Source organism: Simochromis diagramma, unplaced genomic scaffold, assembly GCF_900408965.1.
Source record: "Simochromis diagramma unplaced genomic scaffold, fSimDia1.1 OVJJ01000483.1, whole genome shotgun sequence".
NCBI lineage: Eukaryota > Metazoa > Chordata > Actinopteri > Cichliformes > Cichlidae > Simochromis > Simochromis diagramma.
The window spans coordinates 1,246,432-1,273,594 of record NW_024386835.1 but is presented as its reverse complement, the minus strand read 5'-3'; the positions used below and the strand labels follow the sequence as shown (position 1 = coordinate 1,273,594).

The window sequence follows — 27,163 nt, the reverse complement described above, 5'->3', positions numbered from 1 at the left end:
TATAATGCTGTGTTTGTGTGTTATGTAGAGTGCTTAACACATTTATTAGTCCACCACCCAATGCAATGATTAATCCACCAGCATGTGCAGACTCTTTAATCGGAGTAATATTTTTAATGCTAAAGTAAAGTTATTGTTATTATCTGTGAATTTATCCAAAAATGTATCATCTTACAGAAAAGTGGAAAATGTAGTATAGCATATTGGTGAAGATTAAGATGTTTTCTTTTGTGTGTATTTGTGGTTTCTTTTTTTTTATAACAGGTGGTTTAATGATTTTTTTTTAAGCACTGTATTGCAAAGGGTTTAAAGGACTCATTTTGCAAGATACTAGCTCACATTTTGCTTGCTGCAAACACTGCTTATCATTTATTTATTAATGTTTAGGAAAGTTTGTATTATGTGAGTGGTGTTCTCTACAGGTATACTATAATCCAGCTCAATGAAACATATAATTTAAGATGTATGAATAGTTTTTGGAGTAGATGACCTAAGATCCAGTAAATTGAAAATATTTAAAGTCAAATAGATGTAAAAAGAAAACAGTTGCAGTGCCAACGTAAGCTACATTAAAAACAGAAATAAATCTTTGAACTGGTGGCTGTTAGGACCCAGGAGAGACTGGGCTCTGGAGGAAGACAGAGGAGTGTGTGTCCGCTTGAAAAAACAAAAAACGCATCACTCACACAATCACACAATACAATGTGTGACAGTCACCGCCATACACAGCATCAAACAGCAATTGGGGTGTTACTAGAGGAAGGGAGAAGGAAGAGAAGAAGCATCATTTAAAAATGGAAAGCCGTCATGGAATTGGGAATATACCTGTCTAGCAGCTCTGAAACTCTCCTCTTAAACTTTTCATGTGGAATTAACAAGAACAACAAAAAAGCTGGGACTGCATAAACAATATGTGGGATTTAAGCTATAGTGGTGTCAGCGCTGACACTTGGTTAACCTATTCAGATTTAACTATGGTGTAGAAACAGAGTGGTTCATGGGTAAGTTATTTCAGTTTGATCTCATTTTTCAGTGCTCTATTTGTTTCTTTATTAAGCAAACAAAAATACAAAAGGGAGTCAATAAATATATTTTCCCCACAATAACGTATGAAGGCACAGAAATTTTTGAAAGTGTACCATTGCAATCTATTTCAGTATCTGGTAGTGGTACTAGTGTGTTCCTACAGCAGGTCTAAAGTAATAACTTGTACTTGTCTACATTTTACCATAACAATGGGTTTATAATTTCAGTTACTTTTATTAGTGTGTCTACCAAAATCTACCAAATCTACCAAAATTTGTTCAGTCACAGTTGTGATTATAATAACTTCTACATCACATCATCTCCTCGTAATTGATCCTGACATTGCAAATACAACAAAAGGAGTCAATAATTCCTTCCTGATGAAAACAAAATGCCGTGTGAACAAAGGTTTATCAGATTGCAGTTAGATCTAAATCAGTCAGCCTGTAAAACCACTTAGAGTACTGGCTGTTAATGGATTAGACTTTTTAAAGAGAAACAACTCTCCTCACAACTCTTTAATTTAACAGCAGTTAAGTAAGCTGACTGAACGTTGTATAACCATTGTTTTTACTCTAAACATTTCAAAGTTTACCCATCAATATGTTTACACCAGCTGCTGTTACTCTTATGACCTTTTAACAAGTCACAGTGAGGAATTAAATGACTGTGGAAATTTAATTGCAATATATTTCTCAATTAATTCATATTAAATAAAATTGCTTGACATTATATGGACAGAGGCGATCACATACACAGAAATAAAAAGCATACCTTTTTAATAGATACATAAATACGCTTGTAAAGTCTACTTTTAAACTACTTTAAAATGTTTATAGATGTTTTATGAGAGTTTTTCCATTTCCTTTCAACACAGATCCACATATGAAGAAATCTGAGATAAAAATGGAGGAAGCTGCGATTTAATAATGGCTGACAAGACCAGGTCCATGTTAGCCTCTGTGGCAAATCATTCTGTTCTGAATCTTACAACTGCCCAGTGGGAACCCAATCCTACCGTTCCTGCTGATGTGGGTGTTGTCACAAGCTCTCAGTCACAGATCAAAGATCTTTTCGGTTTGTTCTGCATGGTTACCCTCAACCTCATTGCTTTGTTGGCCAACACTGGTGTGATGGTGGCGATTGCTCGTGCGCCTCACCTTAAGAGGTTTGCCTTTGTGTGCCACCTGTGTGCAGTTGACTTGTTGTGTGCCATCCTCCTGATGCCTCTGGGGATCATATCCAGCTCGCCGTTCTTTGGAACTGTTGTGTTCACTGTTCTGGAGTGTCAGGTTTACATCTTTCTTAACGTTTTCCTCATTTGTCTGTCCATTCTCACCATCACAGCCATCAGTGTAGAACGTTACTTCTATATTGTACACCCAATGCGTTATGAAGTCAAGATGACCATCAATCTTGCTATTGGTGTCATGTTACTGATCTGGGTTAAGTCAGTCCTCTTGGCTATTGTCACACTGTTTGGATGGCCAGCTTACGGACCTCAGAGCTCGATTGCAGCGGCTCACTGCTCTCTTCACGCGAGCCACAGTCGCCTAAGAGGAGTATTTGCAGTGCTATTTAGTGTGGTTTGTTTCATGGCTCCAGCAGTGGTTATCTTTGCTGTTTACTGTGCTGTGTACAAGGTGGCTCGTTCTGCAGCCCTGCAGCAAGCCCCTGCAGTAACAACATGGGCAAATGCAAGCCCTGCCAAGGATCGCTCTGACTCCATCAACAGCCAGACTACCATGATCACTACCACCCGTACTCTGCCACAAAGACTTTCTCCAGAGAGGGCATTCAGTGGAGGCAAAGCTGCACTGACTTTGGTATTCATCGTAGGCCAGTTCCTGGTTTGTTGGTTGCCCTACTTCATCTTCCACCTGCAGATGTCTCTGACTGGTTCCATGCAGAGCCCTGGGGACTTGGAGGAAGCTGTCACCTGGCTGGCCTACTCCTCATTTGCTGTCAACCCATTCTTCTACGGCCTGTTGAACAGACAGATCAGAGAGGAGCTGGTAAAGTTTAGACGTTGCTGCCTTACACAGCCTTTGGAGTTTGGGGCATCAAGCCAAGAGGGTTCGTTTCAGGAAAACTTCCTGCAGTTCATTCAAAGAACCACTAGTACAACTGAAACTCGATCCAACTGTGCCAACTCCAGTCCCCAACCATCCACTAACCATACTGTGGATCAAGTAAATAAGATACCTGGACAAATACCAGAGGAGCATGCTTAAACAATGATGAGCAGAAGTTGTGTACTACAGAGCTAATATGTAGTCACTGTAGCTGTTCTTTGTTTTTGCAAGACATTTGATCTTAATCAATATGTTTCTGTCCGTGCTGGGGAAAAGCAGGCCACTTTTGAAGGAATAAGTGAAGGTGGACAAAATCCAGTGGCCTCTATAAACAGAAGGAACAGTTACAATAATGCTTTTAACATACATATGGACATTGACAGTATTGTTTTAAGATAGTATTGGAAAAAATCTGTTCAAGTACAAATATAATGTTTAGGATATTTTATCTTTTAATTATGAAAAGTTTTCCTATTTAGGTCAAGGGACTGTGGTTGTACTGTAACCGGAAATATTGAAATGATGATCTATTCTCCCACGTAAATTTACCTTTCTCTGATTTCTCTGATTTTAACAGTGTTTGTGGTAATTTTCTATATGTTTATAAATGTAAATCTGGAATGAATGTAAATCTGGAATACTGCAATAATAAGGTCTTGAGAGTTGGTTCCCGGTTTCCTCTCAATAACCAGTATATTATATATCTCAATAATAATGTATATTTAAATGCTATTTTTTTGTTGACATTTTTAAAGTGCTAAATGTTTCCAAGCTGTGGGCCTTTCTATTTAATATTCAGGAGATTGTGGTTATCATATATGACCAAATAATCCCGTAGAAGTGCCAATGCTCTCTGTGTTCAGAGGTCAAATGAACCTGAGGGCTAATACCTTTGAGTTCTTCTGTGCAACAGATATGCTGATGGATCATGGGCATCAGCTGGCTCTGTCGTCATGGAAATTGAGTGACTGGAGGTGACTCGCACAGCACCAGCGACCTTTCAGCTGGATGTATACTTAAGAATCAGATCCTGATTGGAGTTTGCTAATTCACATTTAAAAGGTCTGGAAGTTCAGATACGGATCATTAACATGCAAAGAAAGACTGAAGGTAGGTCACAGAAGTCCCTGCAAATATGGGCTACTATATTAATGACATAGGTATGGTGAGGAAACGATAGTGAATTTACAATGGAAATCATTACTGGGCAATGATTATGCTCTGAGAGTGGTGACAAAGTGCTATTTTATGACCCCTGCTGTTTGTGTTAGTCTTTCACAAACAGGGAAAAAGACAGAATAGTGTGGTTACAGCAAATAACGGCTAACACCATTTCACTTGCTGTACTATACACGATGCACCACTCTTACCTTACTGTAGCTGTATATTTAATCCCTGGGTAAATGCCGTGGTAGCTTTTTTTTATTTTATTTTTACCAAGTGGATATTAATGATGCAGAAGCACACATGGGAGCATAAAGGACTCTATTATTCAAATGTACAGTTTTGAGATTATAATAATAATACGCACAATTTAGGACTCACACACATCAATCAAGAGATTAATAGTAGGACACACAGTAAAACATTGATGCAAAAATAAATTGTGTAAATGCTGACGTCTTTGGGGATAACGTAAACCACCGATTACTGTACATTTTTACTGTGACCTTAGTATTTTCTCATGACAAGCACAAAATCTTTACGCTCGAATCATTAATTAATAAGCTGTTGTTATTCTGCTTTTTTTTTCCCAGTTAGGCTGTTTTCAGCCTTTGTTGTTGTAATGTTTCCAGTGTTTGTGTGTGTTTGCCTTGAGGACAGCTGGTAAAATTTTGATTACACCAGTTTTCCATAATCAAAGCATTGGATTTTTTTTTCATAAATAAAGAAAAAAGAATAGAAGGTGTATTTATAGTTTACATAGCTTAATAAACTCTTTTGAGAATACAGTAGCACCAATTTAAAAAGGCAAAGCTTCATCACATCACAGCACTGTGTTATAAATTTTACAGTAACAAATTTTACTTGTAAATTACAGTAAACATGCCATAAATTAACGAGAATGCTGCTGGAAGTAAACGTGGATGTACACTCTGAAGATCTTAATACTAGCAATCCTATAATACAGTCTTATACTTTAATGGGGAATTTTCTTACTGTGCACAGTCTGGATCACCATCATATCATTTCTCACGACCACACACACACACACACACACACACACACACACACACACACACACACACACACACACACACACAGCTGGTGTAGAAACAGCTTTGAAATGTACGAGTATTTCTTTTACAGTAACAGGAAAAAAGGTCAGACAGAAGTCTGACCTCTCTCTTCAAATCTGACAGAGCTGTGGGGAGTATAAAACAGCAGCAGGTTATTGGTGTTGGGTGCTTTTGTGCCTGTTTGCTGATGTTCATATTATGTGTGGATCTACCACCCTTTGAATCTGAAAATGTAATTCTAGAGGTTCAAGACCTGTCAATAGTTTATATCTGCGCAGATAGAGGAAATTGAAGGATGGGGTGGGGGAAGAAAAGCTCATTTTAAGATATTTGTAGAGTGTTATCTCATCCGGCTGAATAGTGGCAAAGGAAAGAACACTCACTTTGACACACACATTTCAAAGGCCTGATCTGGAACAAACTGATCGCAGACAACACAGACGTATGCACTCTTTGATGTTTTTATTTTGCAGCTGGCGTGAAAATAAAAAATCCAGTCATGAAGATTTGAGGTATTTCAAATCACAGTGTGCCTGCCTCCTTAACAGATCTTCAGGCAATTCATCTGGGCCTGTGAGCTACAGACAGAGGACATAGTGAAATACAGCTATGATGAATGCTGTGAAGAATTCTAGCTCAACACAAATCATGACCTAGACTGTTGTTTTCAGGTTTTATTTTGTACAGTTTTAATACATTTTCAGAAAATAGTAATAGAAACACACAAAACTATAAGTCATACCACTATGGCCTGGGCTTTGCTATTAGTTTTATTTAATATTATGTTTTCATTTATTGTTTTCCATGTGCACACAGAACCTAATCTGGGTAAAGTACACTTGATATTTTAATTCTGGTTGGGTATTTTTTAGCAGTATACCCAACCAAGTACTTGTGCAGTGCTTATGCTATCTTTTCAAACTGTAAGTATACACTGCTTTACTGTGATTTTCCTCTTAATTTTTACTGATGATATGACTTTGATTAAAATGATAATTTTATAAGCTAGATTAAACTATGTAAGCAACTTTTAATAATAAGTGAATCTACTGACTGTGAACACAATCATATAACACAGTCTTCCAGGGGCTTTTCATCACAGTGGTTGCCAAACACTATTAATCATCAGCTAATCAGATCCTGCCAACACTACCACAGTACTGCATCCCAAGCATGTGGGGAAAAAGAGCAATTTAAGCATGTGTGAGTGGAATAGCTGCTTTATGCAACAGGGATGTATTAAAAAAAATGCAATGAAGAACCATGACCAACAGAGTGTGCTACATACCAGTCAATCCTCCTCACATCCTTTTATTTTGACGTCTCTAACAAGACCAAGACTTGAAATAATTTTCAACACATAACAGGATAGATGTTGTCTGCAGTGTCTGGCTGTGTTCTTTTTCACAGAATATTAAGTCTTACAGATGCGACAGTGCTGTCTATGGCCAAATCTGACACTCTTTACAGCACAGTTGTATCTGGTTGTGCCCAGAATATAAATTGAAAGATCCATTTGATTAATTCAGAGGGCAGTACCAAAGAACATGTTAAAAACACGCCTACGCCACACACGTAAGTGAAAGAAACCTTCAGCAATACATTTTTAAAGGTCAGGGGAGAAAAAGTCACAATCTACAACAAAATATAGAAATACACTTAATATGATATGAAATCAATACATAAAGCTCACACTGTAATTTGATGCTTTGAAATGAATGAGGATTTATTTTGTGAGGACAATTTAAAGACTCTAAGGTTTGAGGGGTTTTTTTTTCTTGATACAAGGAGCCATGCTGAAGTTAAAAAAAGTGACTACACACAGGCACGGTTTTACAATAGACAAACGAATACAAAAAAAAAAATCAATGGGACAGCTTACTTTATGCTGTGAGGGATAGGGACTGCTAGCAAGGAGCTGCTGATTTGGTGAGGAGTCTATATTTAATTGACCAACACTGCCAAACACTGTCGCTGTGATGAAGTAACTCTGTAATGTGAGTGCCAGAGTACTCCCCCTGATCATCACCCTGGCAATATTTAAGCAGGAAGTCAGGACTGATTTGATTCCACAAGTGATGGATATTTCTCATGCAGGCACAAATGAGACTTATAACATAGTGTGTCACAAAATGTCAAAGCACGGCTGTAAAAGCCAATAAAGGCATTCCTCAACAGCAGTCAGTTCAGTCAGCAGAATACTATGTTCCACCTGGGTGCTAGCAACAAGCCAGCCATCCTCCTGCTCATCCTCCCTGTTTTCGATTATACCATTCGGACACACAGCGCAGCTTATTGAACATGGAGGACGAAAGATTGAAAGACAAGAGACCATTGGGGGAACTGCTGGAAGTAAAGGTGGATGTTCACTCTGAAGCTCTGGACTTCATCCACAGTGACACGAGGCCTGTGATTTATGACAGGGATCCCAAAAAAGTCAACAGCAGTCTTAAGGTAACCAATGTGCAACCAGCATAAACATGAGCAGAGAATACACAGTACAGGACACGAGACAGGGAGCACTAAATCTTAGTAACTAAATCTGTGTTTCAGATTTAGTTATTAAGCTGTTGTTGTACACGTGATTCATCCAATTAAAAAGTTTGTAAGAGTAAATTGTTATCCAGTTTGGATAAATTCAGTCCTTGTTGAAAACTTTCCTTATGCTTAATTTCCACTCAATGAAAGAGGAATTACCATTTTAATAATAATAATGTGTTTCCCAATACTGACCTCAAGTGGACATATGCACATACTCTAATAGTGCTATTAGTGACATGTAAATGACTTTTTTATTGTTAGTCATTAATAAAAATTGTGGAGTGAGTGTATTGAAATTTTACTGGAATCTGAGGGAGAGCATGGCAGAAATAGTTTTGGACCACTGTTATAAAGTATTGTTTTGTTTCTCTGATACAGTAACACATTCATTTACCTCATCTCTCATGATCATTTTCTGATATTTGTAACATGCAAATGGCATTCATGCCAGCATAGGAATCACTTACAGTCTCCCTGTTTGTGTCTGGAGGTCATGTTTGAGGATGTGATTGCAGAACCCCCCTCTGTGCGGAGCTTTGATAAAGTGTGGCTATGGAGTCACGCCCTGTTTGAGGTATCCAGACTATGGTGCTACCGATTCATCTCTCTCCTGCTGGCTGTGCCAGTCTCACTGGCAGCAGGGCTCCTCTTTGCTGTGCTCAGCTGCCTGCATATCTGGTAGGACGCTTACACTGTGACAAGCAGACTTACAGACAAGACTGAATAGCTGCACTAGTTTTCTGCTAAGTAAGAATCTTTAGGCAGAAATGGTTGTCACGTTTTCTCTGATACATTCAGGGGACTCCGTCCAGGAGTCCAAAATGATTTTTACTTCCTTTTTATTAAATGAGCTCATATTTTGTCCTCTTCTTTGTGTCCTTCAGGTTGATCGTGCCATGTGTGCAGCTCCTTCTCATCAATATGCGCTGGGTTCAGACTGTGTGGGCCAGCATACTGAACATTTTTATCAGTCCATTCTTTACGAGTATTGGAAAGTGCTGTGGTCAAGTCACCATCCTTCTGGCAAAAGATGAAAACTGATGGAAACACACTGTGTGGAAACGATTGGTTAAAACAGCAATTATGGCACATGAACAGTGGCGACAGACTGCATACTAATTCTGCTGGGAGGGAAATGATCATCTGTATTTTAACCATCTGTGATTATTCTATGTTTTTATTCACTTATCGTGTAATTTGTCATGCTGAAATATATAATTAGTTTTCTGTTTTCTAAATATTATAGTGCATTATGCATAAAACCTTTTGGCTGTCTAGATAAGGGCAACACAAAAATCATACACTGAGGGGAATTAATAAATAATAATTCAATAATAAATTATATTAAAAACCTCCTTAATACACATGTAAAAGAAGAATCCACTGAAAGCAAAGTGAATGACAAATATTGCAATTAATTTGCAAAAGATATCCACCCATAAAATTTGAACTGATTATAAAAACAGATTAGGAGGCCTTAAGAGCTCTAGTAGAGCACTGGACAGTCCTCTGGATGGACTGATGTGTATGTGAGGTTAATGAAGACTATATGAATGCAAATATGTAAAAAAAAAAAAAAAAAATTTTCAACACCTGCTAACAACTTTTGGTTTAAGGTTTTGAATCCAGCTATATGCAGTAGTTTCTACTAAACAAGATGATAGCTGAAGGTGGAGACCAACAACTAATTTCACTCTGATTTATTTTTCTATGGAAAAAGGTTCCTCTGAATCTTCTTTTAGTTTGATTGGAAGTAACACGTTTATAACAGAAAGCCTCCTGTGTTAAATGTAGTGTAAATCGAAAGGAGTGGAAGTTTAAGAGCCAGAAGGTGTGCAACCTTGGAACCTGTCTGCCATTATCTTTGGATGATAGTCAAATACAGACCATCATCTGCATATTCAAAACCTCTGATTGCCTATAGGCACCCAATCACATCTGCATATTCCAATTTAGATACACCAATTAACCTGGCAGGCAAATTTTTTGGACTGTAGAAGAAAGCCCAATTACCCATGCAGACATGCAGAACTAACTATTGAACCAGCGTGCTACCCCTTGTGTTTGAGAAATTAAAACAAATCTGTAAATGTTGTGATTCACCTCATTTGTACAGCGTGTAGGATCAAACCTAATATTTGATTAAACAAAGTAAGAATTTATTGTTATTGGAAATTCATCTCTAGGGATGGGTACCGGTAGTTCTGACATAAACGGTAGTAACCAGACCGAAAAGCAGCACACATTTCGGTGCTTTATTTCGGTGCTTTTTTTTCCTGAGCTGTGATACACTTTAGATTCTAGCCAATCATTTTACGTTTCCGAGGATAATAGGCGGGGCCAGGTACGTACGTTCTTTTAGAGCAGAGCTACAGATTAAAAACGCCCAAGAGGAAGCGGTCAAAGTCTGGCTGTACTTCACAGCAAAATATGCAAACTCAGCAGCCTGCAACAAGTGCTTTAAGCTGATACTGTGATACTGTCAAAGGAGGTAACACCTCGAATCTGATGAAACACCTGGCGACGCATAGCGTTTTTTTTAAAAGCCGAGAAATGCGCCGTATTTGATAGCTTGCTGCAGACCTCACACCGTGCACATCTACTGCGGGTGTGGTGCCTGTTATCGGACCCGGAGTTAGCAACATCCCCCAAAAACCCGAAGAGGAGAGTTCTGGTCCCTAGCCCTGCCAGTGTAGCAGAAATGATGAGGATGATGATGGCAGCAGCAGCCGTTCTTCTCTGCGTGAGTAGCTTAATGTTGTTCCAGTGTAATTTATGTTGAGTAGGCTAACCGCGTTATTACATTAATGCATGTAAGGTGAACTAGCAAACATCATCATAGCTACATGCGGCTGTCTTCTTGTTTGATGGCAGATGCTCCCTTCACCCTGGCCAAAAAGGCTAAAATGACCAAAGAAAAAGTGGAAAACAGTTAAACATGAGAGGTTTTTGGACAAAGTTTGTGTTTTTTCCATTGTTTAAGCACTGCTTCCAGCCAAGAGTCATACCATATATGACCCATAGCTGCAGAAAAGGCTAACATTGTTATCTTTTTACAAAAAAACAGCTGAACATGAGAGGTTTTTGGACCAATTTTGTGTTCGCCATTCTTTAAGCACCGGTTTGAGCACCGTTTAAGCACCGGCACCGTTTCAAAAGTACCGGTTTGGCACCGGTATCGGATAAAACCTAAACGATATCCATCCCTATTCATTTCATTATAAATCATATTTTGCATTTGTCTCAAGTTACACACCCAGCAGTGCTCACTGCAAAGGGAGCACCACCTGTGTGCGTAATATAACCTGAGCTAGTGATACCTACTCTACCCACTACATTCTATATGAGTCTAAATATAGGCATGAGACCTGCTTGTGTCTGTGTACATTAAATGGAAGACAAGAGCCAGTGCAGTCTCAGCTAACTGCGCCGACACCCATGGAGACAGAGGTATGCCCACCGTGACTCTCTGCAGAGCTATTTCTGTCCGTCTGCCTCAGTGCCAAGAATACACCCCTAATTGGCTTGGCACCCAATCACATGCACTCTGATCTCATCCCACCTCTCCCTCTTCATCTCCGTCTCTACCAACGGGAAACTGGGACAAGGAATGCCAATCCTTGATCCACAGTCGAGCTTCCTGTACTTCTCTTACACGCAACTGTTTGAGATACATAGCAACACAGAGCTGCCGGTGCTGGTGGTGGTGCTAAGAGCCTTTGAAACAATTTTCATAACAGCAATCTCTGCGCTGCCTCCTATTCCCCACCTCCTTTTTTTTTTTTTGTTGCAGCAATAGTGTATGAGTTTGTTTAGGGAATATACTGATATAGAAAGCTATGACTGATAGCAACAACTGCAGAGCTTAGGAAAGACTGAAGCCTGTTTTATTTTGGGGACTATTGAATTTTATGTATTCCCTGTCACTAAATCAGAAGTATACGAGAAGGCTAAGGACATGCATTTGTGTGGGCTCGTCATGCTCTGTACCACAGCGTATGGAAAGTAATGACTGAGTCACATTGTTGTTATGATTACCATTATGAAAGTAAACATATCGATTAGAATATAAAAGCTAAATTGTTTTTGTTATCACTTTTCTGCCTTAGCCTCCAATGATGGAGCAGTATTTTCTTTAGTATTTGAGCACTCTGTTGTGTGTCCAAAGGCTTCATATTTTTTAGTGAAACATTGGAAATTGCAAACATATTCAGCATGTAATGGCAAAACCTTCCCGACAAGACCTCTAAAAGAATATACAGTGCTTCAAATAATTTATAATACAAATTCTAAGCTGAGAAACATAGGACATGGAGGATGAGTCTGAGTGTGAAGGTGAACATTAATTAATTACATTACCGTTACATTAATGGAACAGAGTGCTGTTATCATTGATTGTTGACGTGCAAACATGTTAAAGTCAATCCTCTAAACTTAACTCCAGTCTTAAGACTGTGTGTAGTAACTAAAGCCACAGGATGAGACTTTCTGCCTCACTTTCGAGTGGAAGTTGGGGCCTCTGTGCAAACCCGGCCCAGTCAGCCCAACAACCCTGTGTGAAATGTGACACAACCCTGGGTTCTCCTTTAAGACATTCCTTTTATGTCTGTGTGCATTACATTGTGTGCAAGTGTGTGAGTGTAAACTTTCTCTGTGCGTGTGGGGTGGGGGGGTCAGGCCTCCATTTTTATCAGGGCGTCTGCAGCAGCTGTCCCCTGGCATGTCAGCGGGAGCGGCACAGTAGTGATACCAGGGTCAGAAGCGAACTGAGGCTGCTGCGCACAGGTTGATTAAAGGTTTATCTTCACTTTCTTCATCCAGGACCTGCAGCCCGACCATGGCGGATCAGTACCAGTACAACACTAATGAGGAGAAGTTTGTGAAGGACAGCCACACCAAAGAGATAGATCTAATTAACAGAGATCCCAAGCAGATCAATGAGGACGTGGTGAAGGTTTGTGCAGCATGGACACGACACCCTGCCATTAACAGCTTTAAGAATCTGTCACCTGCTTTTGCATGTATGGATCTGTGGATTTTTTTTTTTTAAGTGGTTGCTGGAAAAAAAAGAAGTGATAAGTGAGTGTAACGGCAAAAAAAAAAAAAAAAAAAAAAAAATAGACCAAGAGCTATTCCTGTTGCTTGTGCAGAACGCAAAGTTTATTTTAGGAAAGGGGCAGGACAGCCTGAAACTGATACACTGTGCCACGATGTGTTATTTAAGTTACTGTTTATACTGTGATTGTTGCCATGTGTTCACCACAAAATCCTTTATGTAAGGACAGAACCCACCATACTTTAGATTATATATTGTTTGACTTAAGGTAAACATTTAAACAATGAGGATTGTGAATGTGTGTAGTGTGTAAGCTCATGACTGATTTACACGCTTGCTTTTGTCAGTTTTCAGAAAATTATACAACAGTAACTCATAATAACTGAAATATTTATCAAACTGTAAGGGCTATCTCTAATCCATTTACTCCTGCATAGATAGTACTTTTATTGATGAATTAGCACTTATAATGTAATCCAATTCTTTGCTAACACTTCATATTCTTTGCTTTTTCATTAAACCAAAATGATTTATTATCCCTCAATTAGTCACAGAATCCTTCAGAGGATTTGACAGCTTGTGTATGAACCACGTGCGTGTTAGGTTTTTCTAAAATTACACTGCTTTTTGCTTTACATATGCCTCTAATAATACTCTAATGCCTGAAATGGCCCAGACCATGCAGAAAAATATAGAACAGCAGTGCATTCATTCATTCATTTGTTCATTCAAAGTATAATCTCACCCCGCTATCTCTGCGGGAAACAGCCTTTTTACTCCCAAATTGATCATAACCAATGTTCTGGAAGCAAAGAAAATGCTTTAGATGTGGACATGATCACTTTCTAGCTTGAATAACATTTCATCACTGAGCCTGAGCTGAAAAAGCAGCTTACCAAGACTGCACTTTAGAAAACTAAAAACCAAATCAGACCAATGTAAAGTAGCTCTCATGAATTTTACACGAGTTTATCTTCGGTTTGTGCTGCAATAAAGCTTTTAGAATTATTACGATGCTGCATTAAACACACTCCTCAGTTTTTCTCTGTTTGTAACGCACAAAGTGCAACAAACAGTTATTTTCTCTGCATGCGCCAACACTGCAGCTTTCTGAGGCATATGATTACTAATTATTAAGCATGTCATTGCCATGTGCGTGACGCTTGCTCTGAAAGCATTGTGCTCTTGTTCATCGGTATTAATGAATGGCTTTTTAAAATGTCTTATTAGGTGGAGTTTGAGGATGTCATTGCAGAGCCTGATGGTACACACAGCCTGGATGGGGTGTGGAAGCTCAGCTACACCACTTTCACTGTTTCCAAATACTGGTGCTACCGCGTTTTGTCTGCTGTCTTTGGTATCCCCGTGGCCCTGCTCTGGGGCTTCCTGTTTGCCTGCATCTCCTTCTGCCACATCTGGGCTGTGGTGCCCTGCATCAAGAGCTGCCTGATTGAGTCGCAGTGCGTGAGCCGCATCTACTCCCTTTGCATCCAGACCTTCTGCGATCCCTTCTTTGAAGCCTTGGGCAAGATCTTCAGCAGTGTTCGCGTGGCACTGCGCAAAGAAGTCTAAGAACTCCTGCAGTAGTGTTTGTAGCGTGATCGGATGAAGCGTAGTATCTTTTTATACACCAGAAGACCAGACTTGGCATCTTGCTTGCTGCCTAATACTCTTCCTCCACCTTGACATGACATGTTGTTCCCCACCCTCCCAGTGTCTGACTCATCGATCTGAATCCTGACATGCCCACTGTGGGTTGTGCCAGCAGAAGTTCTGTGACAGCTGAAGCAGGCAGTGTGGTTCTCCGACAGCTCTGGCACTTCTGGAGAAAGGCCCTGTCTAGATACGACCGCCCTCATGTATTATTTGTTACACAAAATGCTCGGACAATGTCTACTGGTTCACTGCACATGAAACGAACTGCACGACACTGCTGTAACCTGAGGATGCTGCTGCTTTATTGAATCGCATTTGGCCATCTTAAAATTGATGCTGTATGATCCTGCATCTGGAATTGTTTCACTTGAATTAAATGAATGTATCTTATTGTTAATACTTTAACATGAGTGAAAGAATTTATCTTTGTCTGATCTGGTTTCTTTGTGTATTCTGATGTAATTTCCCCCTAATTTCTGATTAGTGTACAAAACATAATAGTCGTTTTGAAGACTTACAAATGCATACATGTGTCAAACAGACACTTCCTCTATTCAAAGTGTGATGAGGTGAATAATAAAAATGCTTATTTGCGTATTTTAGTCAATTCTAAACATATATGTTGGAGTGAAGTAAAATTTCTTTGTGAGATCTGTGTTAATTTTTCACAGTGTTTTTCTTTTCTGGTTTTTTATTTTATTTTTTTAGACCTGCAGTCTGAGAAGCAAAAACATTACAAAAATACCTTAAACTGGACAGAAAATCGTTTTGCTGACTATGTTGCACCAGAGTTTGAGTGTATTGTGTGCATTTTTCAAAACCTTCTGAGAGGCGTCAGAAAATATCTGAGCCTAACATCTGTTTCACTGATACTGTCCTTCTGGAAGAGGTGACCTGTGACCCACCAGAGGTTGCTGTTGTGTATCTTTCATGTGCTTTTCTTTTGTGTCTGAGATCCACGATCAATAATTCATTGTCACCACACTCATTTTTTCTTAGCTATAAACCACTTTTGTATAGTCCACATACTATAATACTGAGAAATAGCAGACTCTTCAAGACATTATCACACTGTTTAATGCCTTATGTAGTTATGCAACCACATTCTATTAAAACGAAACGGCTTTAATCACTTTCATTTTACTAGAATGATGCTCTTAATTTGTAAGACTTAATTAGGTTAAGCTCTCATCACACATTTTAATAACCAAGACACACATTTTAAACTCACAGACTTTAGTAAACATATGTTTACTGCAAGATTAAACCTTTTCACTGATTTTTACAATTCTTACACTGAATTGTCAGGTTGAATCCACTGGAAAGCAGATTAAAAGGAAATGCAGGGCTTTATTTTCAAAAACAAATTTTCAGTTTCATGAGCACAAAATTAATGCTGCTGAATCACTGGAAAAAAGGGCAGTTAGCAAGTAAAGTATAAAATATAAATACTCATTTTCTAAGTTTTTCATTTACATATTTTTTCTGCCTTTTGCGAAACATAAATTAAAAAAGCAGAATCACACACACTGATTGGCCTCCATATTTATTTTTAATTAATGTACCCATAAAGTACTTGTGAATGAGCAGTTATTGATGTGGTCAATAACCGCTCATTTATGAGTCATTTAATAATAATGGTTCCATTAGTGGCTTTAAACATTAGCACAGCAACAAGGCTACGAATGACTGAATCCATACATATGTATACCTGTTTAATAGAAAGATTGGCCTTTGCATTAGGTACACCTTGCTAGTACATGTTAGATTGCTTTTTGCCTTCAGAACTGCATTAATGGTTTGTGGCACAGTTTCAGCAAGGTGCTGAATCATTCCTCAGAGATTTTGCTCCACATTGACATGATAGCATCACACAGCTGCTGCAGATTTGCTGGCTGCGCATTCATGATGAAAATCTCTCATTCCATCATATCTCTAAGGTGCTCTACTGCACTGCGATTTGGTGACTGTGGAGGCCATTTGAGTACAGTGAACTCATTGTCATGGTCAAGAAACCAGTTTGAGATGAGTTGAACTTGTGCCATGGTGCATTATCCTGCTGGAAGCAGTCATCAGCAGATGGATAACTGTGGTCATAAAGTGATACGGTTGGCAGCAATACTCGGGTAACTTTTGGGGGGGAGAGAGTGTCAACAAAATGACCACCACCCACTTATTCTGTTTCACTATATGCCACTCGTGACACTCTTAATTTCCCAATAAGTTGGGGATAAATAAAATGATTGGAATCTGAATCCGTCACAATCATCAGAGCAAACAATGTTTTTTCCAATCTTCCATTGTGCAATTTTGGTGGGTCGGTGTAAACTGTAGCCTCGATTTCCTGTTTTTGGATGACAGGAGTGGCACCTACAGTAGTATGATCTTCTTCTTCATCCTGATGCTCGGTTCCAACTCCAGCAGGTTGTCTTGATCAAATCCACATGCCTAAATACATTGAATTGCTGCCATGTGATTAATTGATTCAATATTTGCATTAATGAGCATTTGAACAGTTGTACCTGAAAAAGTGGCCAATTAGTGTTCAAGGTAAATATTAGCCTACTCAAATCCATCATTTTGACTCTTCAAGATTAAATCTAAAGCTTGGCTCGATCAGTATAAGGCAGCTGAATAATAATGAAGCTCGCCTTTTACACATCTGAGGGATGTTGCTGTACTTTCAGTATTATTTATTCATATTTAATTATAATATTCATTGTATCATACAGTTTTGGCTTTTCATTCAAGTCCCCTCTGACTACCAGTATTGATAACCATTGTGCTGTAATTAACAAATCCAGACTGTCAACACGTCAGAGTTATTTAGTCACAGCTTATTTTATTTTCATGTCATGCAGCAACTGTTGCCTTCAGGTATCTGACAGAAACATGAGTCACTCATTAGTGTAGAAACTCTCAACCAGGTCAGGTCTCAACCCTATACTGAATTTTGGGGCTGAAACAGGATGTTCCCAACTTGAATGTTATGCCAAGAATCTTTTTAGACTCTTTTCAGGAGGCGAAAGGAAAACTAACCAGCTGTGTTTAAATAATTTTATCATAAGTGTATTTTTGGTTGCTTTCATTCTTTATTTTTTTAATATGTTTTTTGAAAATATTTACCAGTGACAGGCATCTCACATCTAACAAGAACTCAAGTAACGTTTTACATGTTTTACAGGTATGCAGTCTACTGAAAATGTGACAAAATGAACAATGTGGTGCGCAGTATTTACAACAGAAGAACAATTTCATCATAACACAACATGACAAGTAGGATCCAGAAGCTCTGCTGGTGACACTAACTGAACCCATGCTGTGGCTGACGGCGCTTAGAAGCTTTGTAAATACTGTACTTTTTCTGCATTGCAAACATATACTGTACATCTAAAATGAAAAGTGTAAGAAGAAAATACAACAAAAAATCAGCTGAAGATACAGCTTAGTCTGTGATTATCTCTCTGTGAGTTTTAAAGAGCAACACTTTACCCCCTAGGAATACTCAGCTGAAGATTTCCTTTTATCACAATTCTTTTCCCACTTCACTCTGATATAAAACAGAAAAAAAATTAAGACTTTTGTTGTCTTCCCACTTCTAAACATCAAGCCTCAGTGAGGAGGCATTAAAGAAATCAAACTGCTGGATATTTTATGGTCGACAGCACGTAGTGAAAGGCTGAGGGCACAGCGCAAGGAGGGGAATGGAGGGCCCGGGGCTTATGTGGTAGAAGTCTGTGTGATGCTCCTCTGACTGCTAGTGCTCTTAATGGCAAAGGTTGAAGAGTTGCTCTTGTGACTGGAGTTAAAGTCACGCTCACAGTGGCACTGGGATGACTTGAGGTAGCGGGTGGAACAGCAAAGAAGATTCTGCCTAAGATCCTGGAACAGATGCCCGGCAAAGCACATATAGATCCAGGGGTTGCAGCAGCTGTTGAGGCTGGCCAGCAGCATGGAGATAATGAAGGGCATGGCTGCGTGTGGGGAGAGAGAAAAGTTACAAAGATGAAAGATTTATGCCAAGTCTGGACTGAAAGGCAGCTTGTTTACTCTGTGAAATTTTGTATTCTAGCAAATAAGATGCTGTTGACTGGCTGACAGTGCGGTACAGCTGTCTTTATCCCAGTAGAGTTTTTTCACAGTGGATATTTTCATGTCTCACAAAAGCCTATGAGGTACCGTGTTACACTGATATTGACCATAACTGTGTGATATTTAAAATAAATATTGATATCATGTTCAATTCTATTCTAATATTTTTATAGTGTGACAAATCACAAAAACAATCACTTCAAGACACTTTATATCGTAAGGTAAAGCCCCTGCAATAATAGAGAAAAAAGCACAACAATCAGACACTATGAGCAAGTACTTGGCGACAGTGGGAAGGAAAAACTCCCTTTCAACAAGAAGAAATCAACAGAACAAGACTCAGGGGGGACAGTCAGCTGGAGGTGAGGATGTGTTGATAATATTGAAATATCTGCAGTTTTTCTTCTTGAAATCTTTTGTGCATTTTCCTTCGTATCATCATATTATGAGTTTAATTCATTTGCTAAAACAAACAAACAAACTTACAAACTGAAAGATACTTTTTTTTAATAATAAAGTTAATGATGGGGTAAAAAAATTGATATGATGACAGCCACAGACTAAACCAACCTGCAGTCATCTGTAATTTTTGCTTAGCTTCCTTTAAAAAATAAAAATAAAATTGCTTGTGCCGACACATTTAACATATTCCTGAAGATGCATTCCTGCTGAAAACATCTCCTGTTTCAGGATGCTGGCAGAGTAAGAAGGGGGAATATACAACACAAAGAATTGAAATGGTGAATTATTTAAAGAAGAAAAGTGATGACTTTCTGAAACAAAGGGAATTCCTGCAAAGAGGAACAGTTGGAATAAGAGAAGTGAAAATGGCTCCCCTGCAGTGTCATTATGATACCTTACACTAAGTAATCTGCAGAAGCGTGCAAAATGAAGTTTACACCATTCACATGACATTTAAAAATTGTATGGAATATATATAATTACTTTACACCCTGTATTTAACCTCATTTCACTAATTTCTGATCTTTTCTTCAGTGTGTTTATGCTCCTCCCATTTTCATGTTGTCTTTAATGACAATTTCTAAGCTTGAAAGAAAGAAAAAATCAATGTAAATGCTCTTTGGAAGGGTGTGAAAGTCACATGCATGATTAAAGGTAGTTGACCGATAGCCATTAAGGGTTGGATTTATGACTCAAAGAACTCCTTTTAGAGGGTCATGGATGTTACGATTTGAGCAATAGTGTGTGAAACAGCCAGAGCATAATATCAGCTGGAGCAGTTTTCAGACATTTATTATCAGAGCAGCGAGAGCGCGGCCTGCACTGATGCTGAATAATATCAGGAACTACTCCCAAAAAGGCTTTAATAAATTAGCTCCTGGTGTCTTTCACAAGGAAATAATAAATCACTCAGCAAATGAAAAGAAAAAGAAGCATCATCTCCTGGGTGGTACATCTGTCTGGCTGCCACAACTGATAATAGCCAGCACGTAAGACTTCTCAGCAATTCATTACTGAGATGACCTAATGCTGAGTCTTTTTTCCTGTGGGCCAACAAACATCAGCAGTAATCTCATTTTGATTATTACAATATGTGATATTTATGAGTAAATTGCATTTTTCTCTTCACATCTTGTCCTTTAAAAAGTGTAACACTTGGAGATTGAACAATGGGGCTTTGTGTTCCTCAAGCTCTTAATCAATAGTATATAGAGTGTGAGCCGGTGTCTGAGGGCAGCAGGCTCAGTGGGGAGATGTTTGTGTTAAATTTTCTTTCGGGTTTTTTTTGGGGGGGTGGGGTGATTCTGTGAGTGTCTGACTCAGGCTTTAACCTTCTTCTGTTTTTGTCCTCTACATAATGAAATCTGTCTGGTTGTTAAATGTGAAATCACAGATGCTGCTGATGTCCTTCTAGCAAACCTGAGAGGAATGGGACATTTTAGTATCCTATGACATTTCCAGAAATAGCTTTGATAAGCCTAACCAGGTGCTAAAAATGGTCAAATTCTCATCTGTGAAAGGTCCTGTCTCCTTAACATGAATAATAACGCTGACATCTCAGTAGTTTGGGAGGAATTTGGAAAAAGAGTGACTAGCTTTGAGGACATATTCATACACTAAATGTGTGTATACTGCACAACCATATACAGCATACAAATGCTTTGTTCAAATGACAGCAAGGGAATACTTTGGTTTCTTTGCAAGCTAAGCGAGAGAAGTTGGATATCACTGTGCTGTCTGCACTGGAGCTGCTTTGCTTAACGTAGTCTAAGGAGCTTGGAAAGAAAAGCAACTGGATTTCGTCAAGTTTCTTGAACACGTTTCACCTCTCATCTGAGAAGCTTCTTCAGTTACAAGACCAAATGGTGGAGAGTCCCAAATTTTAAGCCCTAGTCGGAGTTGTTCCTTAATAAGACATCCCCTCTGTTCAAAGATAGTCGTTCACAGTGGACATAAATGGCTTCTTTTACTCCTCTTTCAAACCATCTCTGTCCAAAATGTGAAAAATAGCATCCTTGAAAGAGTGACCTTTGTCCTTTAGATACAGGTGTACAGCTGAGTCTTGTCCTGTTGAGGTGGCTCTTCTATGTCGTGCCATGCATTTATGGAGAGGCTGTTTGGTTTCTCTAATGTAGAGGTCTGAGCACTCCACGCTGCACTGCACAGAATCCACTACGTTGTTTAGCTTGTTTGGGAGTTTTGTCCTTGGGATGAGCCAGTTTTTGTCTGAGTGTGTGGCTGGGTCTGAAGTGCACTGGGATGTTGTGTTTGGAGAAGATTCTCCTGAGTTTCTCTTGATAAACCTGCTTCATAAGGCATGACAATGTTGTTGGCTCATGTGATGAGGCAAATGATTCAACGACCCTCTTAAGGGACACTCCCACTAGGGCTTAAATAGCTGGGACTCTCCATAATTTGGTCTTAGAACTGAAGAAGCTTCTCAAATGAGACGTGAAACATCTACAAGAAACTTAGGGAAGTCAAGTTGCTTTTCTTTCCCAGATCCTTAGATTACCTGGATGACCAAGAACCTAAGCAGACATTTTGCTTAGCATATTGACTAGAAAAAACAGGAAACAGCCTGCCTGACTCTATCCACTTGTAGTCAAGACTGTTAAAACTTTTTATTAATAATTTTATCTAATTAACTGAATATGTGAAAATGGAAATCTGAAAGGAACACATTTAAATTAGTTGTTTAACCAGTATGTCAAAAATATTTCCTGGCCTTTAACTATAGAAGGAATGCCAGGCAGTTACTGGCAAAGCCTGAATTTTTTGGGGACAAAGCAGGGTAACTGTTTCTCTCTGAATCTCCCCATTTTCTAAATTGTATATCTCTTAAAATTAGAAGAAAAATATGCAAAAGTTGTTTATTCCCATGAGCAGTGATTCAGTTTTATTGTATGATCCTTACTAATCGTCCAGTGTAATACAAAGCACAATCTGTCATCTCTTTGTATCCCAACCAAATATTAGATTAAAGAAATTAATGATAATAAATTAAATTAATCTTTAAGAAGGGGGACCGGAGGGTGTGTTCCAACTACAGGGGGATCACACTCCTCAGCCTCCCTGGGAAAGTCTATGCCAGGGTGCTGGAGAGGAGAGTTCGTCCGCTAGTCGAACCTCGGATACAGGAGGAACAATGCGGTTTTCGTCCTGGTCGCGGAACACTGGACCAGCTCTTTATCCTCTCGAGGATACTCGAGGGTGCATGGGAGTTTGCCCAACCAGTCTACATGTGTTTTGTGGACTTGGAGAAGGCATTCGACCGTGTCCCTCGGGTGTGTCCTGTGGGAGGTGTTGCGGGAGTATGGGGTGTCTGGCCCATTGCTACGGCCATTCAATCCCTATACAACCGTTGCAAGAGCTTGGTTCGCATTGCCGGCAATAAGTCGGACTCGTTCCCGGTGGGTGATGGGCTCCGCCAGGGCTGCCCTTTGTCTCCGGTTCTGTTCATAATTTTTATGGACAGGATTTCTAGGCGCAGCCAAGTGGCGGAGGGCTTTCGCTTTGGTGGCCTCAGAATCTCATCTCTGATTTTTGCGGATGATGTGGTTCTGTTGGCTTCATCGGGTGAGGGCCTCCAGCTCGCACTGGAACGGTTCGCAGCCGAGTGTGACGCAGCGGGAATGAGGATCAGCACCTCCAAATCTGAGGCCATGGTTCTCAGCCGGAAAAGGGTGGAGTGCCCACTCCGGGTCGGGGATGAGTTCCTGCCCCAAGTGGAGGAGTTCAAGTATCTCGGGGTCTTGTTCGCGAGTGATGGGAGAAGGGAGCCGGAGATCGACAGACGGATTGGGGCTGCGGCTGCAGTTATGCGGACGCTGCACCGGTCAGTCGTGGTGAAGAGGGAGCTGAGTGTAAAAGCGAAGCTCTCAATTTACCGGTCGATCTACGTCCCTACCCTCACCTATGGCCACGAGCTGTGGGTAGTGACCGAAAGAACGAGATCGCGGATACAAGCGGCGGAAATGAGCTTCCTCCGAAGGGTGGCTGGCCTCTCCCTTAGAGATAGGGTGAGAAGTTCGGCCATCCGGGAGGGGCTCAGAGTAGAGCAGCTGCTGCTCCACATCGAAAGGAGCCAGCTGAGGTGGTTCGGGCATCTGGCAAGGATGCCCCCTGGGCGCCTCCTGGGCGAGGTGTTCCAGGCATGTCCCACCGGGAGGAGGCCCCGGGGCAGACCCAGGACACGCTGGAGAGATTATATCTCTCGGCTGGCCTGGGAACGCCTTGGTATTCCCCCGGACAAGCTGGAGGAGGTGGCTGGGGAGAGGGAGGTCTGGACCTCTTTGCTTAGGCTGCTACCCCCGCGACCCGACCTCGGATAAGCGGATGAAGATGGATGGATGGATGGATGAATAAATTAATGATTAAACCATTTGAAAACTGACAACCATTTGCTGATTCTTTTTAAAACATATATTAAATGAACTGACTCTTCCTGTTGTTTCTTAAGCAGTCTGGTCTGGGTTAACTTAAAAAAAATTTATTATGACTTTAATGAAAAGTGTATCTGCACACGCACACATGGATGGCATTCCTGTCTGCCTTTTGTGCATGAACACTGGCGTGTGTCACTGCCAGTTCTGTCCTTTCTGAGTGCTGTTCACTTTCAATCATCAACCTGCACTGATGGAGCCTTCTGCAAAAGAAAATAAATGAATCACTTCATTTTCCATTCACAGGATCAAGCACTCTTTTCTCGCTTCTCTGTGGCTGACTACGGTGCCCTTACACCAATTAGCCTTTTCAGCAAACTATCGAGCAATAAGCCTCTTATTTTAAAACTTAAGTGTAAGTATAAACATCTGGTGTCAACAATGGAGCTTAAGGAAGTTCCGGTCAGCCGAACCCTTTAATGCAAACCCACAGAAACAGAAGAACAGAAAGAACCGTAACACCAGAGAATGTTTCCCCTTTACTCAGGGGGGCATCATGACAGTTTCTTTCATCTTATTGTGCTGTGTGGAAAAGGACAAATTTTTCATGGTCACTAAAGAACTGATTTAGTGGCAAAAAACAAACAAACAGATTTTGCAATGCCCTTTGGCTGTTTATTTTTATTCACAATGAGATGCAAGCACATCATTTTGCAACTCTCTCGGGTTAATGGCTGAAATTTAATTTCCTTAATCACCAGGGTGATAGATATGTGCTTTTAATCTTTTCCGCTTAAAGAATGTAGCTCAGATGTGCAAATGTATTGTGACTCGTTAAAGCTTATGATGTTGAGTGGGTGTGGACACAGTCCCGCAGATCCATACACACTGAGACCAAATACAGTAGATGGCTGTTTAGTGGCCATTGTGGCTAAATGTCAGTGTACCCCACCGGCGCAAATGAAAGCTGCTGAGCGCGTGGTGGTGCACACTAATTTGGTTAATGATTAGCAATCACTCAGTCTCTGCAGTGCAGGGAGGCTCAAAAGAAACTTGAAAAACCCTGCTTTGCCCTGATGTTTCTAACCGCAAAAATGTGTATTATGAGATGAGAAAAACATTACTGAAAACAGTAAAATGAATTCACTGGTTTCCTGCTAGAATGTGCCAGTCACAGGATAGCAATACACATTTAAGCCACGTACTCCCAGGTGCATCAGTGGTAATGATATATTTTGTTAAAATCACGTGAATATCTCACATTGGCTTTGCGCTTCCAAACGTTTATGTGAAACTCTTTCCTCGTTTTTGACTACGATGACCTGGATGACTGAGAACCTTCACAGACATCTTTCCTCGTTTTGTTTTCTTTGCGTTTGTTTCACCGTAAGACCTCTACCCAATCTTTACCCCACCCTGTACAGTTTGCCGTTCTAGTAAAAACAGAACCAGGTTTTCTTTGAGTCATTATAAAACGTAAGACACGAAGCACCCGAGTACGCACGGCTTAAATTGTGTTTTCTTTCTCAGTCTGTTTCAACTAACTCGAGCTCTGGTGCACAAATTAACGAGGACCAGATTAAAAATAAATAAATAAATAAATTTTATTGTCATTTGTAAATACTGTGTGGATGGTGCGTAAAGGAGTGATGGGACTAGCATGTTTTAAATTAATGTAAGTGCGTAAGGACGCGTGGAGCACGATATCCTTTGCGCACTGGCGCGCACTTGGCATATTATTAAACTTAAACATTGATCCTACCCTCACGGGGGGCTGCTGGATCCCACGCAGACCACATCTGAACTGAGAAAAAGGGGGTCCAGCAGACGATGTAAGCCACCACGATCACAAAAGTCATCTTCACTGTCGTGATCTTCGCCTTGGAGATGAGCTTTACGCTGCTTACACGGGCCAGTGTGTTGCTTTTGGTGGTTTTAGGCGTCAGGTTTATGCACTGCTCCCGTCTGGTTTTCAGTTTAAAGTTTTGCCATATTTTAAAGCTTATCAACCCATAACAAATGCTCAGTATGGCCACTGGAATTATGTATATGGTAAGGCTGATCCATGTGATGTAAGCTTTGGCTCCCCAAGGTTTCACGAAGTCGCCCCAGCAGTCATACACCCCTGATCCGGCCGAGCCAACCTCCCTCAGGGAAAAGATGAACATCTGGGGGATACTGAAGAGCAGACTCAGGATCCAGGAAAATATGACATATAAACGGTCTTTTCTCCTGTGCAAAGAACGGAGAGGGCTGACAAATTGCCAAACACCTGTCTATAGACATCAAAACTAACATATAAGTGGAGGCGAACATCCCAACGACCTGCAGGTATTTCACCAACCGGCACAAGATGTCTGGTCCATAGAACCGAAATGTAATGTCCCAGATAAGTTGAGGGAGAACTTGAAATATCGCCACAACCAGATCGGCGATGCTCAGGTGTTTCATAAAATAATACATACGAGACTGGCTGTGTTTGGTTGTGTGGATAGCCAACAGGACGCACAGGTTACCCGCGAGCGCCAGAAAGAGGACCAAGGCGAGCACAGTCACCTCCACCCTCGCCACTTCTTCATTCCGCTTCAAGGGGTTTGTCTGATTCAAACCACCGGTTCCGTTAATGAGACTCGAGTTCCTCCAAGATTCATTGAATTGCCAAATGTCACTTTCATTTGAAATACTTTCCATTGCTGCAGTCTCGTCCTCCGCAGATGCGTCAGGGTTGTGCAGTCATGCAATAGCTGAAAGAGTCACCTGGAGGGTCTTTAAGTCTTCCGTGCGTCCTCACCAGTGGCAAGACATAACCCTGCTCAAAAATGTTTCCTTAATAATAAAGAAAGGAACTCGTTCTTTGAATCTCAATCACCCATACCTTTCCCCTCTGAAAGCAGGATGTGAGTGTGAGAGGGAAGCAAATGTTTCCACTTATCTAAATCATATAGAACAGTTCACAAAAAGTCCATTGAAAAAGAAACGTTAGCTGAAGAAGGGAACAGTAGCGACCAACAACAGGATCTAAAATATAAGGATCTCACTGGTCAAGGTAACATCCCAAAACAAAAATCATTCTTTCTCAATTAAGAGGCTGTGGTCTTGAAAATATACATTCATCTGTTTTCAAAATTAAGATTAAGGCTTGCAAATTAAAATGTTACAGAGAGGGGTGAAAAGCTATAGAAATGGAAAGCTCCACCATGATCTGTGGTAAGAATCCGAATGACCGGCACTACAGCATAAGCCCCTATTATAAGATCCCCAGTTCAGTAAAAACAGACAACAGCCTTACTCATCACCAACACTACCACTAGGTGGCTATATGCACTATTCAGTAGTAACGTCGATGGTGTTTGCAGCTCGGAGGACCAACTCTCCTCCAGATCTGCAATAAATCACGGAGCTCATTTTATAACCAACCAGCCTCATTGATGAAGATTGTTTGTTGTCAGATATAATATCAAGAAAGCTATGAAGAAAACACTAGCTCCAAACTGAAGTCTGATATAGAAGATATATTAAGCTGTTTTCATATTTTGAAACCGCCTGGGAAGTCAGAGTGAAATATGTTTTTATTCTGCTGGAGACCTGAAGGGATCCTGACGTCAAGACACCCAGAGTCAAATTTTGGAA

General features: G+C 40.2%; 4 protein-coding genes across 4 annotated transcripts; 3 read left to right on the top strand and 1 right to left on the bottom strand.

Annotated features, from left to right (window-relative positions):
• Positions 1–69: 69 nt before the first annotated feature.
• gpr61l (G protein-coupled receptor 61-like) lies at positions 70–10,011 on the top strand. Its single transcript, XM_040028705.1, has 2 exons — positions 70–1,001; positions 1,904–10,011. Exon 2 carries the CDS (start codon positions 1,956–1,958, stop codon positions 3,258–3,260), a length of 1,305 nt encoding a protein of 434 aa, XP_039884639.1. The 5' UTR covers positions 70–1,001; positions 1,904–1,955; the 3' UTR covers positions 3,261–10,011.
• Positions 7,643–8,923, top strand: LOC120731511 (caveolin-2-like). The gene is made up of 3 exons (XM_040028546.1): positions 7,643–7,795; positions 8,373–8,560; positions 8,767–8,923. The coding sequence occupies exons 1-3, from the start codon at positions 7,643–7,645 to the stop codon at positions 8,921–8,923; spliced, it is 498 nt and encodes a 165-aa protein (XP_039884480.1).
• A 2,561-nt stretch (positions 10,012–12,572) lies between the features above and the next one.
• cav3 (caveolin 3) lies at positions 12,573–15,249 on the top strand. Its single transcript, XM_040028701.1, has 2 exons — positions 12,573–12,836; positions 14,169–15,249. The coding sequence occupies exons 1-2, from the start codon at positions 12,720–12,722 to the stop codon at positions 14,508–14,510; spliced, it is 459 nt and encodes a 152-aa protein (XP_039884635.1). The 5' UTR covers positions 12,573–12,719; the 3' UTR covers positions 14,511–15,249.
• Positions 15,250–17,426: 2,177 nt separating this feature from the next.
• On the bottom strand, positions 17,427–26,780 carry oxtr (oxytocin receptor). The gene is given in 3 exon segments (XM_040028700.1): positions 17,427–18,568; positions 25,296–25,785; positions 25,787–26,780. Coding segments are annotated over 3 exon segments (1,182 nt in total). The 5' UTR covers positions 26,225–26,780; the 3' UTR covers positions 17,427–18,314.
• Between the last annotated feature and the right edge of the window lie 383 nt (positions 26,781–27,163).